The sequence below is a fragment of the Eumetopias jubatus genome, unplaced genomic scaffold, assembly GCF_037043125.1.
Source record: "Eumetopias jubatus isolate StellerSeaLion01/CBP00866 unplaced genomic scaffold, mEumJub1_p1.0 scaffold_1, whole genome shotgun sequence".
Taxonomy (NCBI): Eukaryota; Metazoa; Chordata; class Mammalia; order Carnivora; family Otariidae; genus Eumetopias; species Eumetopias jubatus.
In genome coordinates, this window is record NW_028274807.1 from 67,065,469 (window position 1) to 67,077,744 (window position 12,276).

Below are 12,276 nucleotides of genomic sequence, written 5' to 3' on the forward strand. Positions count from 1 at the left end.
TGAAAAGGCTACGTACTGTATGATTCCAGCTATGATATTCCAGAAAAGGCAGAACTATGGAGACAGTGAAAGATCAGTGCTTGTGGGGTTGGAGGATGAACAGGTGGAGCACGGAGGATTTTTAGGGCAGTAACTACTCTAGGACACCGTAATGGCGGTACATATCATTATACCTTTGTGCAAACCCACAGAATGTAGACCAAGAGACCATAACGCTGACTGCAGACTTTGGGTGATAATGACGTGTCAGCGTGCTTCTTCAATTGCAACAAATGGACCCCTCTGGTGGGGGAGGCTACGCATGCGTGGGAGCAGGAGCTATGGGGGAAACATCTGTACCTTCCCGTCAAGTTTGTTGTGACCCTAGAACTGCTCTAAAAATAACAGCGTTAATGTTTAAAAGCCCTTAGATAACAGTGGTGATCTGTTAACCACCCCTTGGGGACTCACAGCAGCCGGCGGGGAGGACACCGCTCTGCCTGGACTCTGGAGCTACAAGGCCACTATGACCAGGCACGGACTTGGAGGGTGACAGGGCCACTGCCGGCTCACGGAGTAGACCCTGCGGCAGAGGCAGGGAGAATTCCCGCTCAGCTACCTGCTGGGAACCTTCTGGGAGCCTCAGTGTCTGCATCTGTGAAATGGAGAAAAGGCATGCCTGTCTTTCTCATTTCACAGGCCTGTGGAGACGAGGGAATGGTGTGATGTGTGTTAAGAGGCCTTATTAATGTCAAGCAGATGTAAAGTCTTGGATTTCCCTAAGAATTTTCTTTCTTTCCTTCTAATATCTTCTTTTGGCCATTTCTCTTTTGGTTCCTGAGGTGTTTAGGAATAAGTGCTTTAGAACTTTCTGGCCTACCTCAGCTGTACTGAGAAGAGCATTGGGGAGAAAGGTTGTGGCCAGCAGGAGAAGGGGGGCGCTGCTGAATGAATCCAGGGGCCTGAAGGAGACACCCCCACCTGAAGGTTTCTCTTCCCCAGCTCTGGCACCAGGCCCAGCCTCCACTTAGCTTCTTCGTTGTCCTGGGGCTGGGCAGGCCTCACGGGGTGACCTTGGCTCCAGGCATCTGCTGGACCTCCCCAGCCCCTACCCTGCAGAGCTTCCCCTCCCCCTCCGTCCTGGCTTGAGGACAGATGGGCTCGGGCTCTGCCCCAGCTGTCTGCTCAGGTAATGCAGGCATCTGCTTACAGCTTTAAAAAATTAGGGGAAACATTGCATCACTTTATTAATTTTTATCCCATCAAAAATCATTCATCACAGCATCGCAGTCTGCTCTTCTGGGAGATGAAAACAGAGAGAAATCTCCCCAGCCTGACCTGCCCCTAAATCCCTTATGGAACAAGGCAGGTATACAGGAATGAAAAATATCCCCAGCCTGAATTCCAGAGACCCAGGGGGTCAGAAAGAATGGGGGAAACGTCTGGAAGAAGAAAAGGAGGAAGGAAAGTGACCTAGAGAAAGGGGGAGAAGAAACTGAGGACTCACTTCATTTGCTGTGAGGGCTGCAATGGACCAAGTGCAGGCCTGACTTTCCCTGTCTCTGAGGGCACAGCCAGGCTCACGGTGGGCACCCCCCATGTGGGGAAGCCCCAGAATGGATGAGAAAGAGCCCTGTGAACACAGGCGGGTGGCCTGACCCTGCTGAGCCTCAGCTTGCTAGTCCATACAATGGGAATAATCACAGACCGCCCTGCCTGGGGTGGATGTGAAGACGAGGTGATTTATTACATGCCTCATTTACTCCATGTTGTAGGTGCTTTACTGCGTATATGGTACTCTGTTGTCATCTTGTTAAGTGATCTCGGGAAGCTCCCCTCACCCTCTCCTGTTCCTTGCCTCTTCATGTTTAAGTCCAGGGCAGGTGGATTAGACTAGTGATTTTCAAAACCTGAGAGTCGTCACACTCACCTGGAGGGTTGGCTAAACCACATTGCTGGCCCCACCGCCAGAGCTTCGGATTCAGCAGGCTTGGGGTGGAGCCCAAGAATTTGCATTTCTAACAAGTTCCCAGGTGCTGTTGGTCCTGCTGGTCCAGGGACCACTCTTTGAGACCCACTGGAGTAAACATCTCTAAGCTCCCTTCCCTACTAGAGTTGATGGTCCATGATTTTATGAGAACTATCTCCTTCTCTTCCACTCCAAAACATCTCCACAAGTCCTCCCTAGATCCAGAACAGTGGGGTTCAACAAGATCAGGCAACACAGAGGGAAGTGAAGGGCTTCACAGGAGAAGTTGGCGGCCTGAGTCCGCATCCCCGGTGCAGGCGGCCAGCCAGCCAGCAGGGGGCTCCTGGGCACCTTCTCTGCATGGAGCTCCCAGGCAGGCCGTTGACTGGGCAGTCCTGGCAGCAGGGTAGGGACAGGAGGTAGAAGGTGGCCAGCAGGTGTTCTGCTCTCAGTAACTACCAGCCATGAAGGAATATGGCTTGCTGAGATCTGGAGGTGTAGAGCTCACCGCCCCCCCCCCACTCCCCACCCTTGCTCCAACTAATGCTTCCTTTTGTGGGAGACAAACATTCAGATACAGAAAGGGTCTGGCAGAGAGGAACCCTGGCCCAAGACGAGGATCTGCCCATAGTGGGCTCATCCCAAATAATATTCCCTCCACCCAGTTCTAAGCACACTGCCACTCGTGGCACCAACCCTCCTACACCTCATTACCTGGCTCCCACGATGAGCTGGTTCCTGGAGGGATCCAGAGCAAGCTGGGAGAAATCTCGTGCTCCGGGGTACGTGAAGTTAAAGACCCACGGCCTCAGATCTGGTGGAGGGACAGACAAGCATTCTGGTTACTGCTGCACCAGCATCCAACCCCAGAATGGAAGGGGGAAAGTAAGGATGAAGTCAGGGAGCAATGAGGCAGGGACACCCCTGAGACGTGGGTTCCACCTGCCCCCTCTGTGAGCAGCCAGCTGGGGGACAGGGAGTGGGAGTGTTGTCGTTGTCCCTGCTATGTTCCCTAGTTCAGAGAAGGGCTCCACCTGACCCCTAGCCATCCAAAGGGAAAACTGTAATCATCCTTGACCCCCCCCTAGACTCTCAGCAGCACTTAAAAACACTCCCAAATCCCGACTGTTCCACCTCCAAGAAATCCATCCCTCTTGCCCTCTGCACCCACTCCCATTCCAAGCTACTATCGTCTCTTGCTTGGACTGGTGCCAAGAGCATCTTATCTAGCCCGGCTTCCACTCCTGCCCCTCCGGTCCACTTCCTACAAGGCAACCAGAGTGATCTTTCTAAAATGCAAATCTGGTCAATGTCACTCTCCAGCTTAGAACCCTTTAATAGCTCCCAGTTGCCCCGAGGAAAAGTTGCAACTCCTGTGGAGGCCTTTGGGTTCTGGACTCACTGTCTTCCCAGTTCCAATGCCTGGCACATTAACTACTTAGTGATCCACTGAGACTCAGAATGACGCTTCATCTTTTACATTCCCCCTCAAACTATCACCCCAGCCACACTAACCTAGAACACTGTGCAGATCTCTCCCACCAAAGCCTGCAAACCTTTGCCCTTTGGTGCTCCCTCAATGGAACAGTCCTGTTCACCGCCCACCCCCACCTGCCTCCCCTGACTCCCCCAAGGCAGGGTAAGGTCTCTACTTTACTGCCATCAAAGCCCCCATCTTGTTGGGGGTCTAGCCCCATTGTTTTCCCTGGGGGGTACGGAAGATCTTGCTTCTTAGATCTATAGGCTCTGCCCAGCACCTGGAAGGAGTTGAGTGAATACATGAGTAATCCTCAACTCCCTTCTATATACAAAGGATCAAGTTTTCAGACAAGGCTCCACGGAGGTGGGAGAAATGCGACATGGAGGGTCAGTGTCTATCATTGTCTCCAGGGAAGGCCAAAGCCTACCATGGGAATTGGGGGGGCAGAGACCTCACAGCCCTCTGGATGGGTGGGCAGTGGTCTGAGGAGGGTATGCCTGGAGCACAGTGCCTAGCTGACCTTCCCTCTTTCCCTCCCACTGGACACCCCCTTCTCACATCCTGGTCCACGGCCTCCTTAACAGCTCCCCTCAGCCACGGCCTCATGGGCGGGAGGGAACTGATCAATAATGAGGGAGCCGTGGGGCAGAGAACTTTATGTCAATGGGGATAAAGATGAGGAAGAAATGTGAGGCCCTGGGCTGTCTCCCCACAGCGCATTAGCAACTGGCTCACAGAAGGTCTGGAGGAGTGTGCGTGCGTGTGTGTGTGTGTGTGTGTGTGTGTGTGTGTGTGTGTGTGTGCGCGTAACCCAAGGGAAATAAATCATTGCGCATTATCCCTCCACTACAGAGTAAAAGCAGCCCTTCATTTCTGCACGATAGGCAAACACTTAATCACTCCCTGGAGAACTCGAGGTTTTGTGAGCTGGATGTTTTTCAGAAAACTGATATGCACGATTAAAAAAAAAACAAAAAAACAGAAGAAAGAAACTCTGCAGCAAAATGTAGCAAACCCCTTGGGTCTGCCTCTGCCCTCAGCAGGTGACTACAGGTTAGTGGCATCTGAGCAATATCGATATAAGGAATAGATCTGGAGTCCAGTAGGCTGGGCCACCCTCAGAAGTCCTGACAGAATAGTATACTACCTTAGAGACTAAGCCAAGGATCCTCCTCCTCCAGAAAGACTTCCTGGATTATAATCTCTCCACCCTGCTTTTATTTTGTTCCATACTCTCTCTACCTTGTCTGTTCCATTCACACTGTATGTTTTTGTCACTCTGAACGTGCTCAAGTCTCTTTTCTGTGTGTGGGGGGCGGATATAAGGGGCTTGCCTGCCCATCAGACTGAGTGCTCCCCAACAGTAGCAACTGGGTCATACTTCAGTTCTCTTCTTCCCCTCCGACGGGGATCTTCCCAGATGTGGACAGCTGAACAGGGGAAGAGGGGGTGTGACTGGAGTGCAGCAAGCCAGGAGAAACTCTGTCTGGGGACTTCTCAGCCTGGTCTTCACTCAGGCCTTTCCTGGGGCAGGGAGGGGAAGGGAAGATGAAACCGGGCAGGAGGGGGGATGGCTGGCAATGGAGGGAGGGGCAGGGGTAGGAGTGGAGGGTGGCAGCCACTTCCAGTTTCTGTCCCTCTCCCCTAGCCCCAAAGGGACCACCGACAAGGGCAAGGGGAAAGGGGCGAGGGGGGAGAGATGCAGGCGGGTGCGGCACATTGATCCTGGGGGAGCGGTCTCGGGAAGGGAGCCAGCTTCCTCTTATTAAACAGGCAAACAGGACCAGAGGGAAGGCTGTCTTTAAAACACCAATCACGTTCTGAGAGCTCTGTGTGCAGTGAAGGCTTCGGACGGCAACTTTAAGAGAAAAATGACATTCTCCATGACGCGCCTGTGATTTTTAATTATAGTCAATTCAATTACCCACTTTGTGGATTAACCACTGTCAGTGTTAACTCCATACTGGCTTCTCCCTGCCTCCTAGAAATTCCATGCTGTGACAGAAGGAAGAATGTGCAGGCCAAAGACAAACACAGGTGGGCCCCCCTTAAAAAAAACCCGTAGGAGAAAATTTGACCTTACAAAATGGAAAAATGCCTGTCAGATTTTGCAACTGGTATGTTCCTCTGGGGTATTTAGGGGTTACTCACAGATCAGTCAGGTGTCAGAGGAGCAGGAAACTCACAGCTACGGGGTTGGAAGCCTACTGATCAGTCAGAAATAAAATGTAACATCTGAGGGGATCCTGGAAGCTGTGGGTTGGCGTTGGGCTGGGTCATGTGGCAACTTCTCTGGAATGCAGCATCACCCAGAACACAGTCAGTCACCTAACATGAACTGAGTCCCTCGTTGTGTGCTCAGCAGTACTAAAAGATGTGAGGAGACAAGAGATCCAGTTCTGGTCCAGGACCAACTGCGCTGGGGAACCAAAGGGTGTGACCTCTAAGGAACAAGAGATATTCGAATACCCAGAATGAACTCTCACTCTCCTCTGAAGTCCCACAGCACCCAGCTCTGTCCCTGGTGTCAAGTAGGGCTCAATAAAAAAATTTGGTGAATGGATAGGAAAACTCAAAGCTGTCAGAGTAGAGAACTGGGTGGCTTGAGGGCAGGCCAGGAAGGCTGGGGAGGAAATGCAGAGATGATGCTTCTCTCCGGGGCTGTCAGTCTGGGATGATGGGCCATCTCTGCTTGCTGGGGCAAAGGGGATTCCTTAGTTATTCTATGTCAATCGGAGCCCCATTCCTCTATTCAGAAAGAGGGTGGGCGGGAAGTTAGTTTCATTCAAGTGATACACACCTGCAGATTAAAAATGGTGTCAAGGGGAAAAAACAATGGTGTCAAGAAAGCCAGGCACTCAAGGAACACACCTTCCACCTCTCTACTACCCCCACTCCCTCCCCAGTTCGCGCCAGTACAGACCAGCCTGGCAGGGCTGGGGGGTTGGGGGGTGGCGACAGAATTCCCCGGCTCTCCTTCCATTGTCCCTGCCCCCAGAACCAGCCAGGCCAACTGTGTCCGCCAGCAAGGCCCCTGAAAGGAAATTGTCCATCAGGAGCTGCCACGGCTCGTCCAACAAGAGGACAGCCGTCAGAATCCCACCGCTTCCATCCCCTGCTTGGTCCTTCCCTTCAGGGACAGCCACCAGAACCCTGGGAGCCATCAGAAGTCTGAGAGTGTACGCGTGTTTTGTAGGCTTAAGGACATTGCTAATTTACTTTAATCCACTTAAGCCTTCAAAGCCTTGGATCCCAGCTCAAACAAGACAGCACTGAACTCAGAAGACAGCTGCAAATTCTCCTCCCCAAGACAGGGGCCAGCCCACAGCTGGGAATGCCACCCTTCTAAACCACCCCAGCCTCCCCACCTTGCCACCCCCAACTCCTATCCATACCACCCCTCCCGCCCCCCAAATCCCATGCCAGCCTCAGACTTTTGCATTTATTTTTCTGCTCTGGTTTCCGTCTCGCCCCTCTCGATTAGCTGTGTGGAATCCCAGAGGATGGCTTCTCAACCTCCTGCCCGGGCGACCTGAAGGTGGAGCACCCGTCACTCTGCCAGGGGGACTAGAAAGAGCACTTGGATGCCTGACATTAAGGCCTGCCCCTGACAAGATTCTCCAAACCTCTCTACCTCAGCCCTCCCATTTGTTAAAGGAGATTGACCATCCTTGCCCTACCTCCCTGCCACGGTTATTGTGATGTGGAAATTCGGCAGGTGTTTATCAGACTTAAGAACCTGGGGACCCCTGAAGCTGCATCTGCAGAATCCAGTGTGACCTGCCGTGCAGGTGATGGATCCGGAAGTGTTGACGTGATCATGGCCCCACCAGGGAGCCCCAAACTGGCCACCAGGTCACGGGAGAACATCCGGGATGCTCCAGTATTTGTGTTTTGTTTTGGATTTAGATTATCATCGAATATAAATATTAATTTTAGAAACTCTTACTGAGAATTTACAGACCCCTCAGAATATGTCCAGTGATTCACAAATCCCAGTTTGGGAAATACTTTAATAGGACATCTCATGCCCTCCCTTGACAAACAAAGGGAGTTATTAGTCATCAAGTTCCCCTTCCCTGTGGGTTCCCAGGGCCCCGAAGACAGGCATCCCTGCAACTGTCTTAGAGCAGCAGGAAGTTTCCAGAGATCTCCAGGCACTTCCAAAGAGTGAGCCATCTCCATTCTGCCTCCCAAGGGAGCTACGAAACAGAGCTCACGCTTCCAGAGGAGCTAGAGCTGGGATGGCCAACAAACCCTCGCCCACTCCACCCAGGGCACCCACACCCCCACTTCTAGCAGGAATCCCGGAGAAAGGTGCCCTCCTCCCCCAGGTGAACACAGATGAAAGCCTAAATATTAACTGTCTGGAGACTCGAATCAGAGCCCTCCGGCCCATGGCTGCCCAGCCTGCTTACATCTATCCTCAGGGGAACATCTGGGACTTCCGACAGCCGGAGACCCTGCGGAGTCTGGACCTAAGTCCTTCAAGACCCAGGCACGGCGAAACAGGAGCGAGTGGGAAGCAGCTCTCACCTGCAAAGGCCACAGTGGGGTGCTCCCTCAGGGCGCACAGCTCCTGCTCACTGCTGGCGTTGGTGGTGACATCCTGGGAGCAGGACAGGTGGAACACCAGCAGTGTGAGGCTGGGTGGCAACAGGGTGACAGCCAGGGGTCCCGGGAACACCATAGTGGGCCCCTCTGCGGTCCTAGCTCCTGGAGGCAGGCCGGGGAAGATCTGCAAGGCAAATACTCAACCTCACCACGTGCTCCGTCAGCCGCACCCACTTCTCCCCCGCTTCCTCCATGGTTGTGAGCAGTCTCCCGGGGCTCAGTTGGTTTGTTGGCGTAAATAAATTTATAGTTTTACTTATGTGACTTACAGTTTACCTTGCCCTCATAACACAAAGTTATAGATCATATCTTGAGAGCTAATTTCCCTTGTAATGGTCTTCTGGATAAAAACTGACAAATTATAGAGCTTTTTCTATTATGACCCCAAATGGCTTAAAATTAGTTTTAATGATAAAGGTAGTACCTAGGGGTTTTAATAAGTGGAGCTGGGGCAAGCGGGTAGCCATTTGTAAAAAGATAAATTCGGATCCATAACCCACACCTTGTACTAGGGAATATTCCAACTGGATACAAGACTTAGGTGTTAAGAATAAAACCATAAAAATACTAGAAGAAAATGTGGGCAGAATTCTTTATGACCCCGGAATAGAGAGCCATGACTCAAAATCCGAAAGCTGTTAAAGAAAATATTGACAAATTTAACTACATGAAACCCCAAACTTCTGCATGGCTCCTCTCCCCGCCAAAATGAACACCAAACAAAATCAAAAAGGTAAATGACAAACTGGAAAAAATATTTGCAATACATATCACAGACAAAGGGCTAATATTCCTAACATGTAAGTAATTCCTGGGGATCAAGAGGGAAAAGATCAACAATCCTTTAGAAAAATGGGCAAAGAATATAAATACAAACAGGGCTTAAAAATACGAATGACCCCATTTTCACTCATAATAAGAGCAATGCAGGCGTGCCTGGGTGGCTCAGATGGTTAAGCATCTGCCTTCATCTCAGGTCATGATCCTGGGTCCCGGGATGGAGTCCTGCATCGGGCTCTCGGCTCAGCGGGGAGCCTGCTTCTCCCTCTGCCTCTGCTGCTCCCCCTGCTTGTGCTCTCTCTGTCCTTTCTCTCTCAAACGAATGGATAAAATCTTTTAAAAAAATAATAAGAGCAACGCAAATTAAAACTTAAGACAGAGGTACGCACTGTTCACCTATCACTTTAGCAAAAATCTAAGTTAGATGTCCCTCTTGGCGAGGCTCTGGGAAAGAGGGTATGGCACGCTCATGGATACCACTGTGCAGAACGGTACAACCACCAGAGAGAGGAGTCTGGCACAACGGCAGAGGCGTGTACTCTTTGACCTAATCTCTGGGAGTCTTAACCTGTGCTACTCAAAGTGGGGTCCATAGATCAGTGACCATCCACAACCTGTGACGACTTTGTGGTAAGATAAACGCAGAAACTTGAGAGGGAGTGTTTAAAAACCTTTATGGTAATGTGACAGAGTAATTTTTATGTCTATTGGATCTAATAAAATGTGGGGGTTTGTATTTTTCACAGTTTTTTTGGTCAATTCACTTCTCCACTAATTCACTTTTATTGAATTTTATGTAAGTATCCATCTGCGACAGATTGTAAATTGAAATGTAAAACCTGCTCCTTCGCCACAGATCGTGGAGAAGCAAAAATAGACTAAAGAGGCACCTGCACACATGCAAAGTGATTTATGCACAAGATGATCCCTTGGGGCATTCTTTGAAATAACAGAAGACAGGGAAACGACCAAATATCTCGCCCCTGGACACCGCTTACATAAGCTGTGGCATATATTTGTAATGGAATACTATGCAGCTCTAGAAAAGAAGGGGGATTTTTCTATAGATTTTGATAAGGAGAAATCTCCATGTATATTAAGTGAAAAAAAAAAAACCCACAATGCAGAGCAGTGTAATAGCATGCAAACTTTTGTGTAAAAAAAAAAAGAGGGTAGAAATAAGAATATATATTTATATGTACTTGTATTAGCATTAACATGCACTGGAAAAATAAACCCAAACTAACTGTAAAGCAGGTTAACTATGAGTAGCAAAATCATGAGAGAGGTCTCTCAATATATACCTTTTTTTTTTAAGATTTTATTTATTTGAGAGAGAGAGAATGAGAGATAGAGAGCACGAGAGGGAAGAGGGTCAGAGGGAGAAGCACACTCCCTGCTGAGCAGGGAGCCGGATGTGGGACTCGATCCCGGGACTCCAGGATCATGACCTGAGCTGAAGGCAGTCGCTTAACCAACTGAGACACCCAGGCGCCCCTCAATATATACCTTTTTATATTATTTTCACTTTTGATTATTAAATATGTTTAATATTACCCATTCAATAAAAAATTTAAAGCCTTTTATTTTTTATTTTTTAAGATTTTATTTATTTATTAGAGAGAGCAAGAGAGAGCAAGCGCAGAAGTGCGGGGGGAGGGGCAGAGGGAGACAGAGAAACAGACTCCCCGCTCAGCACGGAGCCCAACATGGGGCTCAATCCCAGGACCCCGGGATCATGAGCTGAGCCAAAGGCAGATGCCTAACCGACTGAGCCACCCAGACGCCCCTAAAGACCTAGTTTTAGTTCCCTAAAATGTCTAATGTGGGGGAGCACAACGGTTCCTCTGGAGCCTGATTCAGACCTTCTGAATCAGCTCCCACCTCTCTCCTTCCCTGGCCCATCCGATGTGTCACCAAGCCTTGCTGACACCACATCCCTCACAGGTCCCTAACCCACGGAGTGACCTCCTTGCGGTCACGTTCCTCATCTGTGAAATACAAGGTTGAACTAGATCAGGGATTCCCAGCTGGAAGCGGGAGCAAATCAGAATCACTTGCACTGGGGGTGGGGTCCTGGGGCTGACAGGTGAGTGATCCCCAAAGGTGATTCTGACAAACCTCTGCAGGGACTAGAGGCCCCAGGGGGTCCTTCCTGCTCTGAGACCCTTTGCTCCTAACCCCTCCTCTCTCTTCCCTTCCGATCACCATTACCTTACTCCAGGTCTGGAAAACAAGAACAGGATGATTTTCCTCCTGCCTGTTTCCTCACATGCCTGTGAGATGGGCTAACACCTGTCGTTGTGTTGCTTTGAGGCTTCAAGGAAATCCCCTGGTGGCTCTGGGGACTGTGCCCCCAGCAGAGCGCCCCTTGCCTTTACCCAGTCCCATCCCGCATCCCATGGGGCATTGGTCCCTAGAGCACCTCCATGGTCCCCTCAGCCTCGGGGTTCAAACGTGCAACTCTCTGTTCCTCCCCGGGAGAGCTTGGCCATCCCTCTTAGCAGAAACCCACCAGGAGGGAGGTTTGGCCCAGGCATACTCCCTGGGGTGATTTTCACATGGCTGCTAGCATGGTGTTATTCCTGAGAGCTAAACTGGGTCTTTCCTGCTGCATGGGGCTTGGCACTGCTATGGAATTTCCTCTTGCCCTTCAACACTTGTGCTAGATGCTTTCTATTTGTCCCTCTACTCTGTCCCCACCGCCCTGCTCAGTGCCTGGACTGCAACAGGGGACTCCTTCCCTCTGTTTGGCCAATGGGGGCACTGGCAGAGATGGGAGGAAGGAGGGAGAAAGGAGGCAGCAGGGTGAGCGGCCGCCCCCCCAACAGAAGGTCAGAGTTAAGCCCCTGGTTTCAACAATTGCCGGCTCCCCCCTCCTCCCTTTGCCTGGGGCTGGTGCCACCTCCTGATTATCAGCTGCAGGGTAGAGCCCAGTGAGCAGCCCCATATGGTTCCCAAACCCCTTCCCAGACCTTCATAAATAGTTCCTTTATTAAACTGCCCTCCCATTTTCCAATTTGGGTGTGCCATCTGTTTCCTGGGGGGACCCTGACTGATATAACATCTCCCCGGTGATATTCGACTCATAGGCAAATATCTTTTTAGACCTTAGCTGGGGCTTTGCCTCCATCAGCCCCTCACCTAAGGTGGTATGGCAACTGCCCTTCCCTCATTTTTCCCAACCCTCCCCTGGCCCCATCCTTTCCTCCAGGCCCCAGGCCTTAAAGTACTTAATTTCCACAGCAGAAGTTCCAGTCACATTATGGTTTTTATGTAAATATGTCCTCCAAGTCCCTCCTGAATCAATAATTACTAGATTAATATCACCTGGTCCACCTGGGCCCCAGCACAGCATGGCTGCTGTCTGAGGAGAAGGGCCCAGAAGGAAGCACAGGAATGGGGGTGGGGAAGGCCTGGGGCCAGGACCCGGATTCCAGATCAGCTCCACTCA

At 50.8% G+C, this 12,276-nt stretch overlaps 1 protein-coding gene across 6 annotated transcripts in view; it reads right to left on the reverse strand.

The window, feature by feature from the left end:
* Nucleotides 1-8,148, reverse strand: part of SEMA5B (semaphorin 5B) — a 40,194-nt gene extending 32,046 nt beyond the window's left edge. For 4 of the 6 annotated variants that reach the window (XM_088028554.1, XM_088028569.1, XM_088028579.1 and 1 more), the window contains exons 1-2: nucleotides 7,965-8,148; nucleotides 2,663-2,762 (exon numbers count right to left, since the gene is read on the reverse strand). In XM_088028554.1, the coding sequence (XP_087884680.1) occupies nucleotides 2,663-2,762; nucleotides 7,965-8,118 (254 nt within the window). In that variant the 5' untranslated portion in view covers nucleotides 8,119-8,148. The remainder of the gene's footprint in view (nucleotides 1-2,662; nucleotides 2,763-7,964) is intronic. The other 2 variants (XM_088028502.1, XM_088028518.1) reach the window with 1 other exon arrangement.
* Nucleotides 8,149-12,276: the final 4,128 nt, after the last annotated feature.